The following is a 22337-nucleotide window of genomic DNA, read 5'->3' on the forward strand; positions in this document are numbered from 1 at the left end:
TGAAAGCCTTTCATCTTTTAATTCCTGTGACATCTTTGTGTTTGCTGTGTATCATTAAAGTGAGAGCTAAACTACATTTTCATAAACACTGTTTGATGACCTCAAAAGCCAGGCTTTTATAATGGGAAGCTAAATTGAATCAATATTCCTGAGGCTTTTCCAGCGGCACTTTGTTAGTCACCTGCTGTAACCCGGAACTCTTTATCGACTGCTCTGCTTTTAAAACTTGACACAAACTTTATGCACCTCAGAAAGCCTCTTCGATGTGCAATTAAAGGAAGATAAACCTCCTACACAGATGCCACATTTCTGTCTGATTTTCTGTGGTGCCTAGGGTGATATGACAATATGTTGTAAGAGTTCTATTGCGATAAAGGGACAAAGGGAAGAGGATGTGTTTTTAAAGAAATAGTAAGTAATTCCATTGAGATTTTAAATGACTGTGTATATGTTACAGTAAAACAGTGTATGAGTATGTGTAACAAGGACAACACGTTTTTGCATTGTAAAATGCAAAAACTTGTTGTTGCTTCACAAACAGCTTTGGATTTACAAATGATTAAGTAAAACAACCTTTAAGCCACAGAAGAAAATCACAGAAGAAAATCAGTCCTACAGGTTTCTAATGACATGAGGGTGAATTAATAATCATATATTTTCCATTTTTGGGTGAACATCCCTCTAAAGGTCATTCTGTCATCATTACACTCAATTTCTAAACCTACTTGGCTTTTTCCTTTGTGAAACACAGAAGGTGAAACATTGAAGAATATACTGAGTTTTTGCATGCATTAACAATAAAAGCTGAAGATGTCAAGCCTCAAAAAAGACACCAAGTACAGTAGTCTATTATAAAAGTGGTTCAAATGAAGTCTTCTGGAACCACGATAGCTAAAACGTAAGTTTTTATTCAATGAAAATGTAGGTGCATTGATGAGAAAGACGAGTGCTTTCACATTTCTGAGCGAACCAGTTGAAGGAACGGGTTTGAGTCGATCTTATCAATGAATCGGTTGAGCCATTTCACAAAACCGATCTAAATGATTCATTCACGAATTAGACTTCACTTTCGGACTGTTCGTCACACAAAGCTATGGTATGGCTTTAGAAGACAGCAAGTGTACATTGACATTAAAAGTGAGTTTGCATCTTTTTGATAGCTTTGTATCTTAAGTCTCCATTCATTTCCAATGCATGGAAACGCAGCCCAGTACATTCAAAATGCCCCCTTTTGTGTTCTCAGACAGTCTTGCAAGACGTGAACGACGTCAAGCTGAGTAAATGATGGCAGAATTATCATATTTGCACTAAAAACTATTTAAATTGCTGTATAAAAGACCCTGTAATTGTGCGTCTCATTAACGACACTTGCTTGGAGACACGCGTTGGGAAGGATGCACGCGCCCAGGGGGAGGGACGAAATCGAATCCACCTCACGCGCTTCTTCTGCTCGCAGGAAAGCACAACTCAACTCAGCCACACAACCGGAATCCACAAACACCCTTTCTACAGTTTGCTCCTTTGCTCCTTCATTCACGAATTTGTTGCTTTCTTTTGGAAAGGGAGACACACTCCCTACCTGCGACGCTCGATGAATTCTGCAGCGAGAGTCACTTTGGTTTTTCTTTCAGTTGTCCTGATAACGCAAGGTAAGTTGCGTATTCAAGATATTAATACATTTTATGAATGCAGTAACATTGAAAAAAAATGTTACTTTCTCTTCGTCACTTGTGGTCACAATGGCATTGAGATCAAGCGGAGAAAAGTATAAGCCCACACTCTAGTCTAGTCAGTATTGAACTAATGAACAATCATGCTCTACTGTCCTACCTGTGGACTACTTTCCTCATTTAAGGACATTTTCTCAGTTCTCGTGTGTTTTAAAGGAATAGTTCTCCCAAATTGAAAATTCTGTCACCATTCACCCTTATATTTTTCAAAACCTTACTTTCTTCTGTGGAAAACAAAAAGATGCATTAGGCAGAATGACACCCTCGGTCGCTATTTACTGCATTATAAAGATGGCAATTGATTGTTGTCAGTCAGGAATATTCTGCCAATCACCCTCTTTTGTGTTCCACGTAGCAAAGTAAGTTTGAACCACACGGTGATGAATAATTCATGACATGATTTTTGGGTAAATCATCACATCCCATTTGTAATGCAAAATATAGCACTATAGTTGACTGTCTTGGGTTTGTGCATTTAAATTGGTAATTAGTCTGTTGGCGTACAGTGACATTGACATCGCATCTGTTTATAGATTAGTTGTGTTGTTTTGATAATAATCTTAATAACGATTTTTGCCAAAGCGTTACGTGTTAATATAGTCAAATCCATGCTTCAGGCTGCGCGGAACGCGGAGTTTCGGGCGCATATTCGTCTTTTATAGCACAATTGTTGCTAAATTTATAGCACGAAAGCACAGTTTTGTTTAATCGCTTTAAAGCCTTTCATCGGCAGAATGAAACCGGTAGGTGAGCCCAGTGGCATTGTTGTAATGAAATGCGGGCTATTCGCGTCGCTTTCCACTTTCGGCAACATCCGCATGTGCGTCAGAGCGCTGAAATATTTAAAGTCTTAGAAAGCTGTTACGTAAAGTTAGCAACAAGTCCACGTTCGGTCGTGGGTTAAGTGTCTGCTGCAAGTTCCTTCTCTTCTTGTTTGGTTTAGCTGGTAACTCCATATCGTTTATAACTTATTTGATCTAAATAAGAAACAAGATGCGTCACTTTTGATCTCTGCCATGCAACCGTGTCAGTCAAGAGTGAGTCACACATTTAGGGATAAACTTAGAAACAGGCAAACACTCAAAGGACACACACAGCTTGCATCCTGTTGAGTTTTCACATTGCTACATTCCTGAAGCTGTTCTGAGCTTGGAAAAGAGGAGCTGTCTGAGGATGAACTTGTGTTCAGCTCTAGCTGCATGTCATTCTCTCCATGCTGGACTGATCACAAGGAGGAGGGAAGAGACAGAGGGAGATGTTTGGAGAAGGACACCAGAGGGCCTAGGAAAGGCTTCTCAGGAGATATGCACAGATATAAAGTTCTGGTGAGTGCTATGTTGGAGCAAGGGAGAGGCAGTACTCATATCGTTTGCGATTTGTGTACCAAAGATTTGCAGTGGAATAGTCATTACATTTTCAATTGATTGTCATCAGTTAGGATGGACAATTTATCTTTGATTTAATCATTTATTTTTGTTTCATTATATTCTTCTTTTATCACATGCTGCAGAGTTAGACACAAGATCAATACAATTCAGGTTTTGTAGGATTAGATGATGAGCTATATAATCCCTTTGATGCATTTTTGCAGGTACGTGAAAAATATGAACGTTTTTAAAGTTTAAAGGACTGAAAGAAAAACTGAATGATCATTAGAAACTTTGAAACTTTTCTATCACACACACTAAATTTTATAATTAAGCATTCTCTCTCTTTGTGAACATTGCATAACTGTTTTATTTTAAAAGTATAGTACAACCAAGGAAATTTCCATTAAAATGCCCAATTAACAAATACCTTTTAATTTAGGGATTCTCAATCATTTTGACTCAGAGGCCCCCCATTGTCCACAATATTCAAAGGCCCTGAGATTTTTCCTGTTGTTTGTGATTTAATGCATACGGGTTAATAGTTAAAAAAAAAAAAATTATTCATAATTTTTACCTGATACATTTTTTTAGAGCTTGGCAAAAGTAGAAAAAAGAATATTCATTTTAAAATGCTCAAAAAGTAATGCAATTTTATTCATTTATTATTAATTAATATCTATGTTTTGCAAGACAGTGGGAACCAGGGTTCTTTAAAGAAAAAAAAGGTTGTCGTAACGTTTTTTTTTTTGCGTAATTTAAAACTTTTGTCTTATTTTAAATCATTTAAAGTTGAGTCTTAAGAATCAATGTTTCTATTCATGGTGGCCACTACAGTGGCCTGATGTATGCCTGATGTATTTTCAGTCATGTAATGTAAACTACAACAAATGGCAATTTCTGTCATGAAACTGTAGATGGCGCAGGGTGACAGGTCGTTAACGCAAACTGATGATATTCATATTGTTAAACTACTTGGCACAAGCTGATTGGTTCATGTTGTATACGCAGCCAATGAGATTACTGCTTTACATTTAAATGGCTGGTTAGCATTCACTAGAGCAGTTCACAGCGCACTTTCAGAGTTCCTCTGAAACCCTCCACCTTCCCCAGCTCCACCTGTATAGATGTGCTATGGGTTATCTTATATGCAATTTGTGCAGCAGCAGTGTCTTAAATACTCACAGCACCGCATCGGCTTACTGTATGTATTGGCAGTAGAAAGTTCCTGTACTTGCTTTAAAGCAGCAGCAGCATTAGCAATAATCTACAACAACAGCAATAACCAACAGCAGCTGCAATTCAGCAGCATAGCAGATCTGTTCCGCCAAGACCAAATACATTAACATTGCCATATCCATTACCATGCTAAAATCGTCTGAGAGCTGTCATGATAGAAATGCATCGATAATACCTGAAGAAAAGTATTGCTAAGATTTTATTCTACTGATTTTTTTTAATCTGCCTGAATAAAAGGTAAATATTTTAGAAGTACTTAGTGCCTCGCCTCTTTTGTGATCCATATTCATGTAGTGTTGGCATAAAAAAAATCACAAATATGACTCATGAGATATATTAAACAAATATATTATTGTATTTGTCACTTCCTGCAAAAATAACTTATTGTTTAATAGTATATATAGGTATAGCATATAGTATATTATAAAATATAGGATAATACTAATAGTATATAGTAGACAATAAATATGTATTGTAGTTTGTGCATTTTGTTGTCATGCTTGATCACACCTTGTGTGACAGTGCAATATACAGGATTATATATACTGTATATGTGTATATGTGTGTGTGTGTGTGTGTGTGTGTGTAAAATCATACGGCAGGCTTTACACATATATCCAATGTTAGATGGAGGAACATCCTCTGGGGAGAATTGCTCTTTTATCCACTCAAGCGCTCTTTTTCTATAGCTTCACATCTGTGTTTTGGTGCTGAGGAGAGAAATCAATGTGGTTCCAGCAGAGAGAGCGGCTGTGGGAGGTAAACCCCTCTTTTCCAAAGGAAAGAAAGCAAAAGAAAGTAAACAAAAGAAAAGTGAAAATGATTCTCCTCACCTTAAGAATGGGTGTAAAGCATTTTGAATTGTGTCCCATTCTTTTTTTTTCTTTTTCATCCCAGCTTTTCCACCTCTGTTTCTTCTGTCTTCCTAAGGCTGGTGCATATAGTTGATGTCAAAGGTCTTGGAGCCCCAGGACCCTGCGGTTTCACAATTTGATATGTTTCAGTGTGATATGAGGTAACGCTCCAATTCATATGTAGGGTGAACTGAGAGAAGAAGAAATTATGATAGAAGATCACCCTAAGTTCTCCTCGAGACCATCAGAGAAGCTTACTTCTTAAAGAATGGATGACAGTGCTGGAAATATGAAGATTTCCAGGTGGCTAAGTGTCATTCTTCCTGTGCTCGGAATTAGTCACAAGCTCACACAGACACACATGTCCTCCATACTCTGTTCCAGATAGAGAGTGCACACATATGCACCACATACACAGACAGTGGCGCATGTCCTGACAGCACCTCACACACACACACACACACACACACACAGAGGCACACAGTCTGCTGCGGGGAACAGGCGTGTGTATGCTGCTGCAGGGCAGGCAGTCTCATGTCCCTGGGCAACAAGAACAGCTCACCTGTCTGATTATATCTGTAATGCTTTTCCTCATCTGACAGAGAAACACACTTAGTGTCCTGCTCACTTTGAGAGAAAGAACAGAGAAGAGTGTTTCTCTCTCTCTCTCTCTCTCTCTCTCTCTCTCTCTCTCTGCTGCGGGGAACAGGCGTGTGTATGCTGCTGCAGGGCAGGCAGTCTCATGTCCCTGGGCAACAAGAACAGCTCACCTGTCTGATTATATCTGTAATGCTTTTCCTCATCTGACAGAGAAACACACTTAGTGTCCTGCTCACCTGCTCACTAAGAACAGAGAAGAGTGTTTCTCTCTCTCTCTCTCTCTCTCTCTCTCTCTCTCTCTCGCTCTCTCTCTCTCTCTCTCTCTCTCTCTCTCATTACTTCTACATGAGTGCATATGTGCTCAGCAGTAGTTCACAAGTGACTTGCACATGGCTTTATATTATCACAGATGATTCTTTAGTCTTTCCAACCGATTGAACTTTCTTCATCACCGTTGCTGCTGCTTGTGTGTTTCTCTCATCTCCATCAAACCTGTTTCTAGAAATATTAATGTACTTTGGATAATATAAGGTCAGTTAATATAGTTAAAACCATATCAATATATATTTTTTAGCATTTTTACGATATTCAGTATATATTGACATGTATGGCTTTAAAAGAGTCATTTTAAATGAACCATAAGTTTGATCAAACAGTCGTTGCTGCCAAATAGATTTAAATGTTTAATGCAAGAAAAATTCAGTTTTAAACTAATGTATGTGTCCCACACTGGATTTCACTAAATGAAGAAAGCGTCAGTTTTATTTTATTTTCATTTATATTGCACCAATATAACAAAACATAGTAATAAACAGCAGTGTGTGCAACATATTTTACTAAAACATTTTAAGATGAAATTTTTGAGTGAAAAGCATTCTTGCCACTGAGTGCCCGTATTGCTATCTATATATAGCAAAATCATTGTGCACATATTGTGAATATTTCATCCATCACTAATCAAAACCCTCAAAACCTTTTCATGTGCCTTATTGGAGTTTCATCATACCCTGTGCGCAATGAATACAAATTTACCACGAAAAAAAAAGAAGACCGCAATGTATAAAATCTCTATTAGAGGATGAAGGAAGTGCAGCACATGCACAATCTCTGGTACTCTATTTTTTCTAAGAAACTAATTTCAGTAAAGAGGGAATAAATTCCACAGTGACTCATACCTGTGGCTTTTTTGTAATTGCATTTTTAATGGACTTCAGTGCTGAATCCAGTGGACTAAGTCAAATGTGTTGTGTTTAACTGTTATGAACTGTAATTTAAAGTAAGTACCGCTGCTATTTTTGATCAGCCTCCATCCTCATTGTGGCCACTGACAGCTCTCTTGCAATTATGATCATATATGTCATCTCTGCTCCATTCTTACGCTTTTATGTGAATTGGGCTCTGAAATGGAATACATTTGATCTAATTGCCAGATTTTGTAAATAGTATCTTGGACATACAATATTCATCCTGTTTTATTTTTTTAACTGACAGTGTTAATTCAGCATTTTGTCAGTTGACTATCCTTTTAAGATTCCTACCAGGGTCTGTTTAAGAGTTCAACTTTGAGAGAATTTGTGCTCCATGTGGACACTGTTCTACTTTAATTTATCTTAAGCTTGATGGAGTTCAGAAAGCTAACTCTAAACTTCAACTCTCCACGTTCTATCTTATGTATTTGAATGAGGGTTAAGTCAGTTTAATTAATGGAAGCAGGGCCTTGCTACCCTTGGCTAACCCCATTAACAGAGGGGCCATTGGAGAGTTAACTAGTTGAAGTAATTAGAAGAGGAAAGTAAAACAAGAGCCATACACGCATGAGACAGCAGCACTGAACTCTCAGTGTATGAGTGTGTCTGGGTGTTTAAAGTTCCTGGCAACTGACTTTTATATAAGACTCACTGCATTCAATCCTTTTCCATTTTTGCTAGAAGTTTACAGAGGTCATAACTGCAAATGACTGCTTACAAAAGGCAACTGAAGTCAATTTATGTTGCAGTTATATTAGCGAAGCTGATACAGGGCATAATGTCATTGATTATCATTACATTATTTCTTTAAACCACATATAATAAAATTCAGTATACTGTTTCTACTGTTTGCCTTGTGTTTTTTACATGACAGCTACAGGATAGCATAAAACTTAAAATTCTTAACTTAAATCTTAAAGGAATAGTTCACCAAAAAAATGAAAATTTGCTAAACATTTACATACCCTCAGGCCATCCAAGATGTAGATGACTGTTTCTTCATCAGATTTGGAGAAATGTAGCATTGCATCACTTGCTCACCAGTGGATCATCTGCAGTGAATGGGTGCCGTCAGAATGAGAGTCCAAACAGCTGATTAAAAACATCACAATAATCCACAAGTAATCCACACCACTCCAGTCCATCCAGCTGAGTGTTTGTATACAGTAATATTGTATAAAATAAAAGTTTGTACAATATCCATAACACAGCATTCTTCAGTCATCACTTATGAATCAGGAGAAAAATATGCACAGATCAAGTACGGTTTATGAGCAAAAGCAGTTTTAAACAAATATGTCGGTGTAAATTGATGTAAAGGACAACAGGCAATGCATTTTTTTCACTGGAGAAAGTGTTATTATGAATTATGTATTTTGACCAGAAGTAGCAATTTAAAGTTAAAATGCCTTAATGCTGGATGTTTTTTACAAACATGCAGCTTTTCTCTTCACAAGACATTAATTGATGGACTGGAGTGCTGTGGATTACTTGTGGATTATTGTGATGTTTTTATCAGCTGTTTGGACTCTCATTCTGACGGCACCCATTCACTGCAGAGGATCCATTGGTGAGCAAACGATGTAACTTACATTGCTTCTGTTTGTACTTTTTGCTTCAGTAAAGTCAAAGATCATATGTGACTACACTTTCAACCAGTATCCTGTTAGACTTGTCTTAAGAGAAACTGCTCCAGACAAGTTAAGTTCAATGTTATAAACTAACTAGTAGTACTGTGGAGTGAAATTTTATATCCCATTTTAAGAAAAAACTCTACATTTAAGTTCACCCCTAACCTGTCCTTGACTTTTCCCGTGTTCTTCAGTGTTCCTTCAGACTTGTCTAGCTCCGTCAGAGTGCATTATTTTAAAGCGATTCTATTTTCTGAGGAATGTGTTAAAAGCAACAGAGTACACACACTCACATACAGCATTTACAAAACCACACATTCAAAATGTAAAATAAGAAATAGAGTGAGGGCACAGCTAAACACAAACACAACACATTTTTTCTTAATGTATTATTGCACCACTAAACAAATTTTTGGTTTTTATTTTTAATATTTATTTATGAAGTTTGACATGCTGAATACGAAAATCACATGACATTTTGTGAATCATTAACAGTGCTCATGAAATCTAAAAACATATGTTGACACTTATACAAGCTTATCTGTTATTACTCATGCATAAAAATGACATGCTACATGCATAATAACAACAGTTTAACAAAAATGAGTCGTCTAAAACTTCAGAAGTGCACACTGGATGATTTTTGTCTGTTATGGCTGGAGTGTACTAGAATATTCCAGAAACTTCTAGAATGTTCCCATCCTTGCAAAAGCAAAATATCCTAAAAAAAAAAAAGCTTACAAAATTAGAACAAAACTTAATCAATGTTTCATAATTAATGATAGAAGTTCTAAAATTTACCTGACCTAAATATTTACCAAAATATAAATGCTGCGTGAAAATAAATAGTACAACAATAATCAGCAACACAGAATTACAGAAGAACCTTAAAAAAATGTAAGTCAAACAAATTTGTTACATTGTGTTATCATACAAATATAGCTGACACAGCAATGGATAGTGCACTGGATATCAGTCAGCTACTGTTGCTAATGTATAGCACGTTACATTCCCGGTGCTGAATGTTATATTGCATGTGTCTCATTCTCTGTAGTTCCACTTCACCATTCACTGTATTATAAATGAAGTCTATCCCTGGGTCCCACCCAGTGCACTGCATACTAAAGTAGACTTCTATTCCTATGTGTGTGTTTATCTCTATTTGTGCAGAATGTTTCTCATCTAAAGGTGAAGACAGGCTGTTTCGTCGTTTATTCAGGAGGTATAATCAGTTCATTCGGCCAGTGGAAAATGTGTCTGACCCCGTCACTGTGGAGTTTGAGGTCTCCATCTCACAGCTTGTTAAAGTGGTAAGAAAACCAGTGTCCACTCTCTCAAAATACTTAACCTGCTTTTTTGTCCATACATTGTATTTGAGATGAGATGTAAGCCTATAAAAATGTTTAAGCCTGAATTGCAGTCAGTAGTAGTAGGGTTACATAATATATTGATACCATATTGTTTTTCTTAACCAATATTAGAGATTTTTAAGTATTAGCCAATATTAGAGTTTTTTTTATTATTATTGATATTGGTAAATACTGGATATTGTTCATATTGTTCACATTTCCCTTATTTTTACATTTATATTACATGTTCCATCGTCTAATGTTCATTGAAATCTTTTAAAATAATTGAATAACACTGTTAAATCTTTAGCAAATCCCAATATGAATATATATTTTCATACTGTACATTGTGATGCCTAAATTCACTTGTGTCATTTAAAACAACATATTTTTTGTTGTTATTTTTATAATTTTTTAACATTCATTTAAAAAAAGTATAGAAATGTAATGTTGACTTTTTGTTTATGTTTTTGTGCATCTTTAGTAAATATTTTTCTAAAGAATAAACTCTGTAGGACATCAATTATAAATCATCATACTCTTTAGCATTATGCTTGTGGAAAAAAATCAAACAAAGCTGAAACATCTGTGTCAAAAACTAAAGGATTCTAGTCACATTAATTAAGGTGTACAAGTTTAAACTCAAAGAAATAAATGTATGAATAGTGTGTGAGGTCTTTTATTCCAAATTGGAAAAAAGAGGATTTGCTCTGCAGGTGGCTTTCTGTAAGTGGAATTCTGTGCTGTTTTCAGTTGTTGTGAGAGCTTTTTGTTTCATTTACTGTGGTCAGAGAGAGCAATTGAGTTAAAAGCCTTTGCGCCCCACTATTACAGGAAGTAGTGCAGACTCTGTGCTTTCGCCGGCGTCATACAAATCAGCACTCCTCTTAAAACTCCTGGATTAAATTTCCACTTCACCCGGGGAAAGCGGCCAAGATTATCAGCACACCTTTATTCTTGCTTCACGGAGACAGACACCTGAGAGATTAACAAGCCATAACCCACCACTCTAGAGAACACAATCCTGGATTATAGATTATACTCACTCACTCCCAGGATTAAGGAAAATTTGCCCAACAAGCATTTTTTCCCCCAGATGTTTTCTTGTGGATATGCAGGAGCTGTTAATACAGTGATGAATGCAGACAGTACACACTTGAAGCAAGTAGATGAAAGTACTTCTGAAATTTTAACCCTTCAAACCCCCTTTTTTGTCAGATGTCTCTTTGCCATTAGACAAGAACTGTATTGATTTTATTGCTAGAACATGTTCCATTCTACATAATAGGGGGTGGCTGTCTTTGCTTCTACCTGTGTCTTCCTCTCTATAGGATGAAGTCAATCAGATCATGGAAACAAATCTCTGGCTGAGACATGTAAGTGATGGCTGTGTGCAGAATGTAGGGCTTGTGAATGTGTTAACACAGACATCTCATCTTCTTTATGTCTTGTTGTATTGCTGTTGGTAAGAATGTAACAAGAAAACGTGTGTAGCATAAACATGCAAAGGATGGGGTTGAGTAATGATGGGGAAGAACAATACAGTAGATATATACACTGTACATGGAGCAGGCGAGTAAGCGGAAACAGGACACCATAGAAAAGAAAAGTTATGGAAATAATGGAAAACTCAAAGGTAGCACAGTAGTTTTCTCCAAAAACAAATGGAAAGAAAGAGGTTAAAAATATGGTAATATATGTGCAAAAAGAGTTTAGTCTAACCAGATCAAACATTTCACTTTATTGTTTTTAAAAATCAGCAGAACAATAAACTACTGTTATGAATAGTTATTTCACAGTCAGCAAAGGTTTAGTTATTATTTAGTTGAACTTATTTATTTAGTGAACCTATTTTTCATCCCCTAAGTATGAAGATACATGCATCATTTGATCTTTGAATTTAATTTGTCTTAACAACTGCTATATTTTTATTTACTATTTTATATTGAATGTATTTCTTTTGCTTTAATAGTGACAGGGTTTCTGTAAAAATGTCTGGTTAGACATATATTACGTAGATACAGTACATATTTCAGTGCTACAATAATGAGTACAAGATGCCCCAGCATTACTGCTGAACTTATTGCTTAAATCAGCATTTTGTGTTGACAGTTGTGATTTATGTACGTAACATTGTGTAATATTGTTACTGAAAATGTGTTGCCCTAGCCGGATTGTGTTTTGGATGGGGGGGGGGCTGTCTAGATTTGGATGAATATTGCAGAATTTTTCTGAGAATGTGTATGTGCTTTTGTAAAGCCCTGTAGTATTGTACAATAAGTCTGTGCAATGCCTGATAGCAGGATGCTCGATATCACTGAACACAGAGAGATCAGCAAGCCTAATAACATATCTCTGCACAGACATGTCAACAAACCACAAAATGAGACAGAGATGGGCACAAACATACAGCACTGCAAATACACTCCTACACATTTGATAACAAACTTCAATAAACATCATACCTGCTCAAGCAGAATACAGTATGCGCTTTCATTTTTTCTCTGCTGATGGAGAGATGCACATACAAAAACACTCAAAGACTGTCAAATGACAGATGCACACAAGTGTAAATGCCAGATTAAAACTGTGTCACTTGTATAGGCAGCAAAGCTTGGAGCATATGTATTAATCTTTAGGTCATGGCTTAAAAATAAAATAAAAAATGTATTTTTTGTGAATTCGTCATAGATATGGAATGACTATAAGCTGAAGTGGTCACCAGCAGAGTTTGATGGAATTGAGTTCATCAGAGTCCCATCAAATAAAATCTGGAGGCCTGACATTGTACTTTACAACAAGTGAGTCGAGTCTTCCAACCTAACTTGCAACTTCTATGAATTTAAGTTTGATATTTTCAGGTCCTTTTTTATATGAAGCCAAATGAACATGGTCGGAGCTAACAGCTAGTTTATGAATGCATCAGCAGTCATAACATTCAAATGTTCTTTTTCTGACACAGTGCCGTTGGGGACTTCTTGGTGGAGGACAAAACCAAAGCTCTTTTGAAATATGATGGAACCATCACTTGGGTCCCTCCTGCAATCTTCAAATCATCCTGCCCTATGGACATCACTTACTTCCCCTTTGACTATCAGAATTGCTCTATGAAGTTTGGTTCCTGGACCTATGACAAGGCCAAGATTGACCTGGTTCTTATTGGCTCAAAGGTGAACCTTAAAGACTTCTGGGAGAGTGGAGAGTGGGAGATCATCGATGCACCAGGCTATAAGCATGACATCAAGTACAACTGCTGTGAAGAGATCTACCCAGACATAACCTACAGTTTTTACATACGGCGACTGCCCCTCTTCTACACTATCAACCTTATTATCCCCTGCCTCCTCATCTCCTTTTTGACAGTACTTGTCTTCTACCTTCCATCAGATTGTGGTGAGAAAGTGACATTGTGCATCTCGGTACTCCTCTCTCTTACTGTGTTCCTTCTTGTCATTACGGAAACTATCCCATCCACCTCACTCGTGATCCCTCTGATAGGCGAGTACCTTCTCTTCACCATGATTTTCGTCACCCTCTCCATTGTCATCACAGTCTTTGTATTGAATGTGCACTATCGCACCCCTATGACCCACACTATGCCTAGCTGGGTCCGTACCGTCTTCCTCCGTACTTTACCCCGCATCATGCTCATGCGCAGGCCTCTCGATCTATCAGAGTCCTCTGGGAAAAGAGGACTAGAAAGTGGGGGCTCGTCCGGGACTGGAGCAGGACGAGGAGGAGAGGGAAAGAAGAGGAAAAACAGTGCATCTCAACAGGGAGCAATGAACTCTTTGGAATTTGGAGAGGGGAAAGCAGCATTAGAAGGAAAGAAAGGGGGATGCCCATGTCACCCAATGAAAGAGGCAACCGAGGGGGATTGTGGAAAAGTGAGTCGTCAGTTGAGCTCACAGGCTATTAACACAGTTGTGGCTTTCTCTGTGGTGTCACCGGAGATCAAACAGGCTATTGAGAGTGTGAAGTACATTGCTGAGAACATGAGGAGCCGCAACAAAGCCAAAGAGGTAAGCGTTTCCCATTCAGTCAATCCACTCGGTTCAACACATTGATTATACGGAATTGTGCTATCTGGACTGCCAAAGACACTGCCAAAATTGTATTCTATTTTTTTTTTACATGGAACTTGAATCCACATGCAATAGAGCTTTTTTGTCAAAAAAGAGAGTAGTCACATCAGTGTCAGCTGGGCAGCAAACTGCACTTCAGCAAACTGGAGCTCCTTTCTAGGGGAGGACCCTGTGTCAGGGAATGGCATCTTCAAGGGTGAACACAGATCTCCTATGCCAGTATAGGTCTCTTCAAATTATGCGGAAAGGTCAGGTGTCCTATGTTTTTATCTATAACAGATCAGTGTGCTTCTCTAGGAAAAGATGCATCCATGCATCAGTGGCCCTAGGCTATTCATTTATGCATTTCTTTCTGTACCGTCAAAAACATGGTATGCTAACATCATCAACATTCTAGTAGAACAGCCTTGGTGTTTCCTATTTGCGTACAGATCTGCTCAGCCAACCAAAAGAGGAAGATATGCATCCCTGACCAGAGCTGTGGGCTTTGAGGTCAGTGTTGTGGGCTCAGTGTTGTTTCTGCAGTTCATAATGGTAAAGCCCTCTCTACGAAAAGTCTTTATCATCTATACTTTTTCTTGACTCTGAAATTCTAGCAGAACTTTCTTCATGTCATGAGGAAATCCGTGGGGTTCCCTGGAGAGGTGTGAGGTGCATCACACTAACTATTCAACTATATGTCTAAGACCTTTTAGTTTGTTGGATCAACTCATTGTCGGTTTTGCCAATCCGACTCATTGTACTGTGCAGCCTAAGAAACGTCTCTCTCACTGAATTGTGGAGGCTATCTCTTGGCATGTAACAGCCTGAGGGAGTGCAAGTCATTCAACTCATGGGATGGCTGCTTCTGAGCTGTCATATTAATTCCTGTTCTATTTTTGCTTAAGAAGACCAATCAGACTGACTGGTGTTCTGTGTCCACTACTCAAAATGACATTGCACTTACAATATCTGATTACACACACATGATATGTGGCATTTTATACCAAACAACATGGCCATCTTCTCTCAACTCAACAGTCACTCAGGAAAATCTGCAAAAGACGATGGTGGGAAGAGAGTAGAGGAAATCCAGTTTAAGCACAAAAATATTGTGTAGATTATTTCACCAAAATCTTCAAGGATAAACACTGAGCCGTGTGATTATGGGACATAATTAGTCAAGAATATGAGTGATCTATAAATATCTTTGAGTTGTGGCATGGCTGCACTCCAGAATAAAAATGACTAATCGGGTCCCAGTATGCCAAATAATTTGTGTTTAGAATGAGATTAATTATTATTATTATTATTTTTTTACTTAGTGTGTCTCATTGCTATGATATTGCATGTTGAAGATTTTTTCATTTGAAGCAGTTGTATTGACCACGATGTCTTAATCCTTAACTGTTTTGAGTGCTGTGCAGGCTATTAAAATGACTGCTTTCCCTCCCTCTCTCACACTCATGCTCGCTCTCTCTCTCTCTCTCGCTCTATCAGATACATAATCCCCTTTTTAATATCTTAATAAATTTAATATCACCATTTAACATTTTTTTTCCACTTCCACTTGTCAGCTTCTGACACTTTTGTAATTTTTTTTAACAGATGTCTTTCAAATAAAAGTTTTTTTTGTTGTACACACTATAATTTCTGTCTTACTGCCTCTGTGTCAAACTCGGCAAGCAGTGAGTGCATGTATGTGGTGCGTGTCTGGGAAACGTGACGTATGTCTGTTAAATTTTTTTTACTTAGTGTGTCTCATTGCTATGATATTGCATGTTGAAGATTTTTCCATTTGAAGCAGTTGTATTGACCACGATGTCTTAATCCTTAACTGTTTTGAGTGCTGTGCAGACTATTAAAATGACTGCTTTCCCTCCCTCTCTCACACTCATGCTCGCTCTCTCTCTCTCTCGCTCTATCAGATACATAATCCCCTCTTTAATATCACCATTTAACATTTTTTTTCCACTTCCACTTGTCAGCTTCTGACACTTTTGTAATTTTTTTTAACAGATGTCTTTCAAATAAAAGTTTTTTTTTGTTGTACACACTATAATTTCTGTCTTACTGCCTCTGTGTCAAACTCGGCAAGCAGTGAGTGCATGTATGTGGTGCGTGTCTGGGAAACGTGACGTATGTCTGTTAAACCCACATGCTTATCTTGGCTTGGCTGCTAAGTCGGAGGTTAAAATTGCCTCTGGTTTTATGACTGGTTTTATTAGAATTAGGTCTTTTGAAGCAGCACCTTTTTATAATCATTTCCTAAGTGTAAAAACTCTTTCAGAATGATCTGACTTAATTCTAGCACATTCATAATCATGTAGCACTGTTTATGGTGTGTGGAAATGACACTTTTTGCAATTTAAATGCAGCAAAGTACAGTGATTTAGCAAGTCAGTCTGCAAAGATTAAATATGTGCTATATTTATATATACTACAAAATCAAAACTCTTCAATATTACTTTAGAGCAGTTGAGGAGCTCTAAAAATTGCGAAAACTTGGCATTAGATAAATCAAATAATAAATTAATTTTTTTCCCATTATATTATATTTAATGTACATTAATCTTGCAGCAATTAATTTATAATTCCATTTTCAAATTACCACATGATAATGATTTTTCAAAAATTGTAAATGGTTAATTGAGGGCACTCAAAGTTCCTACACTGCCATCCTTTGAGAGAAAACCAATAAATAAATAAATAAATAAAAACAATTAAAAAAGCCAAATGTAACAGGTTAGAAACACTATAGAAAAACTATGCTGTGTCTGCATTGGTTTCAGGAATGTCTATTGTCTTCTTTACATCAGCAGAATGTCTTGAATCAATAGCATCTCAAGCATACAGACTGCAATAGCATCTTTTATATGTGCCAACATTTGGCTGTAGCTCCAAAGGCTCATGTAATGAATTAATTCCAAAGAAAAATTCTTCTGTAAACATTCACACTGATGTAAGGAAAAAATCTAATTACCAACATTTGGCTGAAATTAGCATAAAACAAAAGAAGCCTCTTCCTTTAATCTGCAATTTTGCACACAACTGCTCTTTATTGATATATTAGCTTCAGGCAGCAGACACTTTATCATAGGTTTTATGAAAATCACAACATAATGCAGGAAAATGACTTTGAGTCTGTTTGAGCATTAGACGACTATAAAGGGGAAAATGCACCACCTCTGCCTTGGTTTATGTGTATGGAAAATCACAGTGTATATGAATACACACTTTAAAGCATAACACCTATAACACTTGGGGTGTAAGTGAAACACTTTGTCTGGCACTTGCTAACACAAAACAAAATGCAATACACAAAGTCACACAGGTAAAAACAAATAGTGATTACTGTTGTTGTCTCTCATATTGCAGTCTAGTGGAATTTGGGTCACACAGTAATAGTCCAAGATCTGTGTTTATTCAGTGATCATAGTAAATGTATTTATCATTTCTCTTCATGAGAAGACGACATGAACGATCAAAGTTGTCTGTTTGTGCATGCTTACTCAAGTAGATGAACGTTGAGTACATTTTCTTGATTGCTGTTTGAAAAGAACTTTGCATAAGAGTGCTCCTCAAAACCTCTTTCTCTCTTACCCTCTTCCCTTCTGTGTGTTCATCCTGATTCATTATACTGATTACTGTGGATGTGCCACCATTTCCAAAATTAACATTTGTTTGGGCATTTGCATGTTTTTGCATTTGTATTCCTCTCCCTTTGTCAGTTTTTCCTCTGGTTCTTTACCAGACTGGATATGTGTGGCTTTATCTTTAAATAAATTGCACACATGTATCTTCCTCTCTCTTAGAGGATAGTAGTTTTGATATTGTTTCTCTTATTTTGCAGTGCTTAAATTCTGAGGTCAGGCTTACCTCAAAATACCACATTTCTGTCCTTCCTGAATTAGTATTATTGTTACTCTTGTTATTATAGTTTTTTTTAGCTCTTTGTTGTGGTGTGCCTTGCTCTCCATGGTCTGGCTATAGCCTCCTTGTCACTATATATGGAATCTGAAGCTTTTGTCACGGCAACAGCAGCCTCTAATCCAATAGCAAAGCCTCCTTCTCCAGAGCGTATTGTGTATGTGTTCTAACAAATACACCCGCTGGTGTAACTGGGCTGACTGAGGCAGCAGGAACGGAGGTTCATGTAGTTTATGTTCTTTTTTGAGAGTGCTCTTGTAACTCAAACAGTAGGACATGGTGCTAGCAATGCCAAGGTCATGTATGCTTTGTGTTCAGAGTAAGTTGCTTTGGATAAAATCATCTGCGAAATGCCTAAATGTAAATGCAAAGCTCATACTGTAAAAAAAAACTTTCAGCTGTGGTTGCCAGAATAATTCTCCAAAAATACAGTAAAAATGTTACCTGTACATTTACAGTTTAAAACTATAATTTACACAAAAAAAAGGCCACCCTGCAACAAAAATCTTTTTTGTACCTTTAACATGATCTGACAAATAACACTATTGATAAAGAGAAAGCTACATGAAGAATCAAAGTTCATCACAAGTAGCTTTTCCACAAGCTGAGATAAATACTTATAATAGGTCTACAGTGTCAAACACACAAATACAAAACATTGTCATATTTATGCACACACCTAAATTTACATTTACATTACCTTTATGCATTTAGCAGATGCTTTTATCCAAAGAGGAACAAAGCGATTTATCAAACAGTCAGTAATCATTGTACAAAAGGTTAGGTTTTTTCACTGTGAATTATAAGATGACTTGTTCGTTTTTTTTACTTCCAAACATGTCTCAACAGTATTTTCATGTAAAATGACATGAAATGTTAGATTATAGTTTTTCCATGTATAAAGTAAGGGAACTTACCATTAACCAATTAACAGTTATTTACTGTAGAATTTTGACAGTCTTTTTAAACATTTTAACAACTTCCAAATGATCCAAATTCTTTGATTAAGCTTGTTTTATGCAGCGTTCAGCACCAATAGCATTTGACATTCAGTTAGCTGAGCTCTAGGGTGTATCCTGAACTTGTTTTAACCCTGACGTTGAACCTGAGGTTTTAAATTGTGGTTCTAGTGTCTCTGAAGATGATTGACTGACTTGGGCTGCGTTTCCCAAAAGCATCGTAAGCTTAAGTACATCGAACACCCATTGAAACCAGTGGAGCTACGATCAACTTAAGCTTACGATGCTTTTGGGAAACGCAGCCTTGTTTGCTTTGTAGTGGAGCAAACACTTCAGCCACTTTGTTAAAGGCCTTTGTTCAACACCAAGGACAGCGGCCACTAAAACTCAACACGACACATGACCGTGAAGAGACAGCAGAACAGGCCATGGATAAGCAAAACACCTAGACTGTGTATGAGAGTCCCTATAAGAAGGTTTTCTATGTGACTACCTACCTATTGTGCCTCTGCTGTATTTTTTCATAGTCCTCGGTCGAGATGATTAAATTGTGCCATCTCATTGGGGAGAGACCTGGGATTCTTATTAATGCCAAACTCGAGGCTAGTCATCATAGTATGACATTAAACACTAGAGACCCAATCATAGTGCTTCCTACAGCAACATGGTACCGTCATAACTCAAACATAGATTCTGCTGCTGTCAGGTTGGTTCATAGTGGACTGACCTATTTGTAGTATGTGTCTGTCCAAGGAACTGTATGTTAGTTAGCTATGCTTCAGAGACAATATTGTTCTCAGAAACAAGCGAAATCTGACAAACTTTGCTTAGGGGAATTCTGGGGATCTCCTTAAATGTTAAATGATTAATAAATAAAGTACCTTTTTATTCTAAAAATGCTGAACATGTTCAAATCTGCAGTATGTCCTCATTTAGTGTGTGTGTGTGTACGTGATATTCCCTACATTATGGAGACCAAATGTCCCCACAAGGACAGTAATACCAGTAATTTTTGACCTTGTGGAGACATTTTTTGGTCCCCATGAGGAAAACAGCTTATTAATCATACAGAATGAAGGTTTTTGAAAATCTAAAACAGCAGAGCGTTTTGTGTAAGGGGTAGGTTTAGGATAAGGGGATAGAATAAATACAGATATGTGTTATTTAAGCCATCTCTGGTATTTTCATGATAATTAAGTATATTTATAATCCATTGCTAATCGATTTATTCTTTTTAAAGTAGCATATGGAACATATTTTCTGCCTCATTCTGTGACAAGAAGCCACATCAGATCACAAAAGGAAGCATTTGACTGGTGTTGTGGAGTAAAAAGGTTATAATGTTCTCTTTTGTTGGACAACAGGTTTAGAAATGTGAATACAAGGGAAGTTTAGCATTTTAATTTAAACATGTTTAGCTTAGTTAACGGAAGGCTACCTGCTGCCACCAGAGCAAATGTAATTACTGCATTAACGCGCTCCTCGGATGCTCTCATTTCCCGAGTTTTTAAGTCGGAATGTGAAAACAACATGGACACTCTCGTTACTACAAAGGTTTGTTGGATTTGTATTATTAGAGCTTTCCGACTTGAGTTCACGTGCATTTAATCAGTCTGAAAATTATTTTTCACGTGCGGTGCTTCTTACGTCCGTTTCAGAGAACCAGAGGACAAATATTTCAATCGATCGCTCAAGCATGGCACCGAAATGAGGCACCGAAATCTGCGTTCTGATTCGGTTCTAGTACATACCGGTTACATAGGTATCAGTACCATATCGGTACCGGGTTTCGGTACCCAACCCTAGGTTTTGGGTTCGGATTAGGTTATAGTATTTATAACTAGCTGCAGATAAAAAAAATAGAGGTCTATGGAATGTTCCCATATAGATAGCAATTATAGCAAGTAAATGTCTGTGTGTGTGTATGTGTACATCACGCCTCAAAGGTGTAACATGCATTTAGCGTTGCTCAACATGGTGTTCAAAACTATCACACGGGTTTTAACTATGACAGTGATGGGCCTGAAAAGCAGAATTGTTACTCGATTTGTGAGTGCAGATGCTTTCACATCCTGTTTAGTCCACTAATAATCGGCCTCACTGTCACCACACAGAAGCACACAGCTGTATCCCTCATTGTTCTCAAAATAGAAATGGTTTATGAAGGTTTACAGCTACAGTATCCATTGGGATTACTCCAAGGGAGGTAGACAATCGAGAAGCTTTTTTTGAATAATAAACATTTCTCCATCAAATGGAGAGAGGTATAAAATGCGGAGCATTTGTTTGCTAAATAAGAACTGTCCTTTCTTTAATCCCCATTTTATCTGTGATATTTTCAAGGAGTGGCACATGATAAGAAGCCATTTTTTAGGGAGTTTTAGGGATCTATAAGGACAGCCTGTCGATTACATTAGCAGTGAGGCATTTCATTCGCTCTGTCTCTCTTTCTCTCCAAACAACATAATAAAATCCTCTCTCTTCCCTGTTTTGATCAGGCATGCAGAATCATTTTCTAAGCTTGACTGACTGGCTTGGTTTTTATCTTGTCACTGCTGGTCTTTCAAGGATATCACCTCATTTCAACTCGCAGAGCACAAAATCCTGCACTGATTTATATTTGAGCTTATGTAGGGCCGTCCTCAGTGCAAATGAAAACTTTTTAATTTCACCTGTTCACCGGGTGCTCCTTGTACTCCCACTGTCTTTTGTGTTTATGCTGCTACTTCTTTCTCTCTCTTTTTTCTCTCTAACAGGCGTATAAAGCAGAGCTGAGGAATGTTTGTTGTCTTCCACAAACACATAAAGGCACATTGGAGGGATAGAGAGCTTTTAAGTGTCTAATAGATCTCTCAGTAGGCTTTATCAAGGATGATTTACAGATAAATCAATGCGAACACTCTTTCTGAAAGCAGTGTACTCATCACTGAAGTAATTTCTGGAAAATTACAGGGTGAAGAATATTAGCTATTGGCACACACACAGTATAAAAGGGCCCCAGGTGTGATTTTTGGATGGTTCATCTGCTGCAGCCTCTTGTGTGTTTAGTGTAAAGGGTTTAAAGTCCAACATACACAAGCACAAAAACAGATGCACAGTCACATATGGATGTCATTCGTTCCTATTCGGGTTAGATAGGAAACATAAAGCAGTTTGTTTATGCGTATATATGTTTACGGCCAGCAAGAATATATGAGGAAGAGAGTACATGCTCATGCAAACTTGTGTGCACATTCACTCACACACATCTCAGTCAAGTCTACTGGAAGTAAAGGGAAGAGGCTATCACTCAATAATGAATTCTAGTGTGCAGAGCTTTGGTTATGCTTATCCAAGCCACACAGCAGCTTTTGTTTTACTAGCAAGA

General features: G+C 37.3%; 1 protein-coding gene across 1 annotated transcript; it reads left to right on the forward strand.

Annotated features, from left to right (window-relative positions):
• Nucleotides 1–1396: 1396 nt before the first annotated feature.
• Nucleotides 1397–21795, forward strand: chrna6 (cholinergic receptor, nicotinic, alpha 6). The gene is made up of 6 exons (XM_016247267.1): nt 1397–1649; nt 9839–9978; nt 11349–11393; nt 12709–12818; nt 12980–14039; nt 21727–21795. Exons 1-6 carry the CDS (start codon nt 1592–1594, stop codon nt 21793–21795), a joined length of 1482 nt encoding a protein of 493 aa, XP_016102753.1. The 5' UTR covers nt 1397–1591.
• The last annotated feature ends 542 nt before the right edge of the window (nt 21796–22337 follow it).

The sequence above is a fragment of the Sinocyclocheilus grahami genome, unplaced genomic scaffold (genome assembly GCF_001515645.1).
Source record: "Sinocyclocheilus grahami isolate Dianchi unplaced genomic scaffold, SAMN03320097.WGS_v1.1 scaffold829.1, whole genome shotgun sequence".
Lineage (NCBI taxonomy): Eukaryota > Metazoa > Chordata > Actinopteri > Cypriniformes > Cyprinidae > Sinocyclocheilus > Sinocyclocheilus grahami.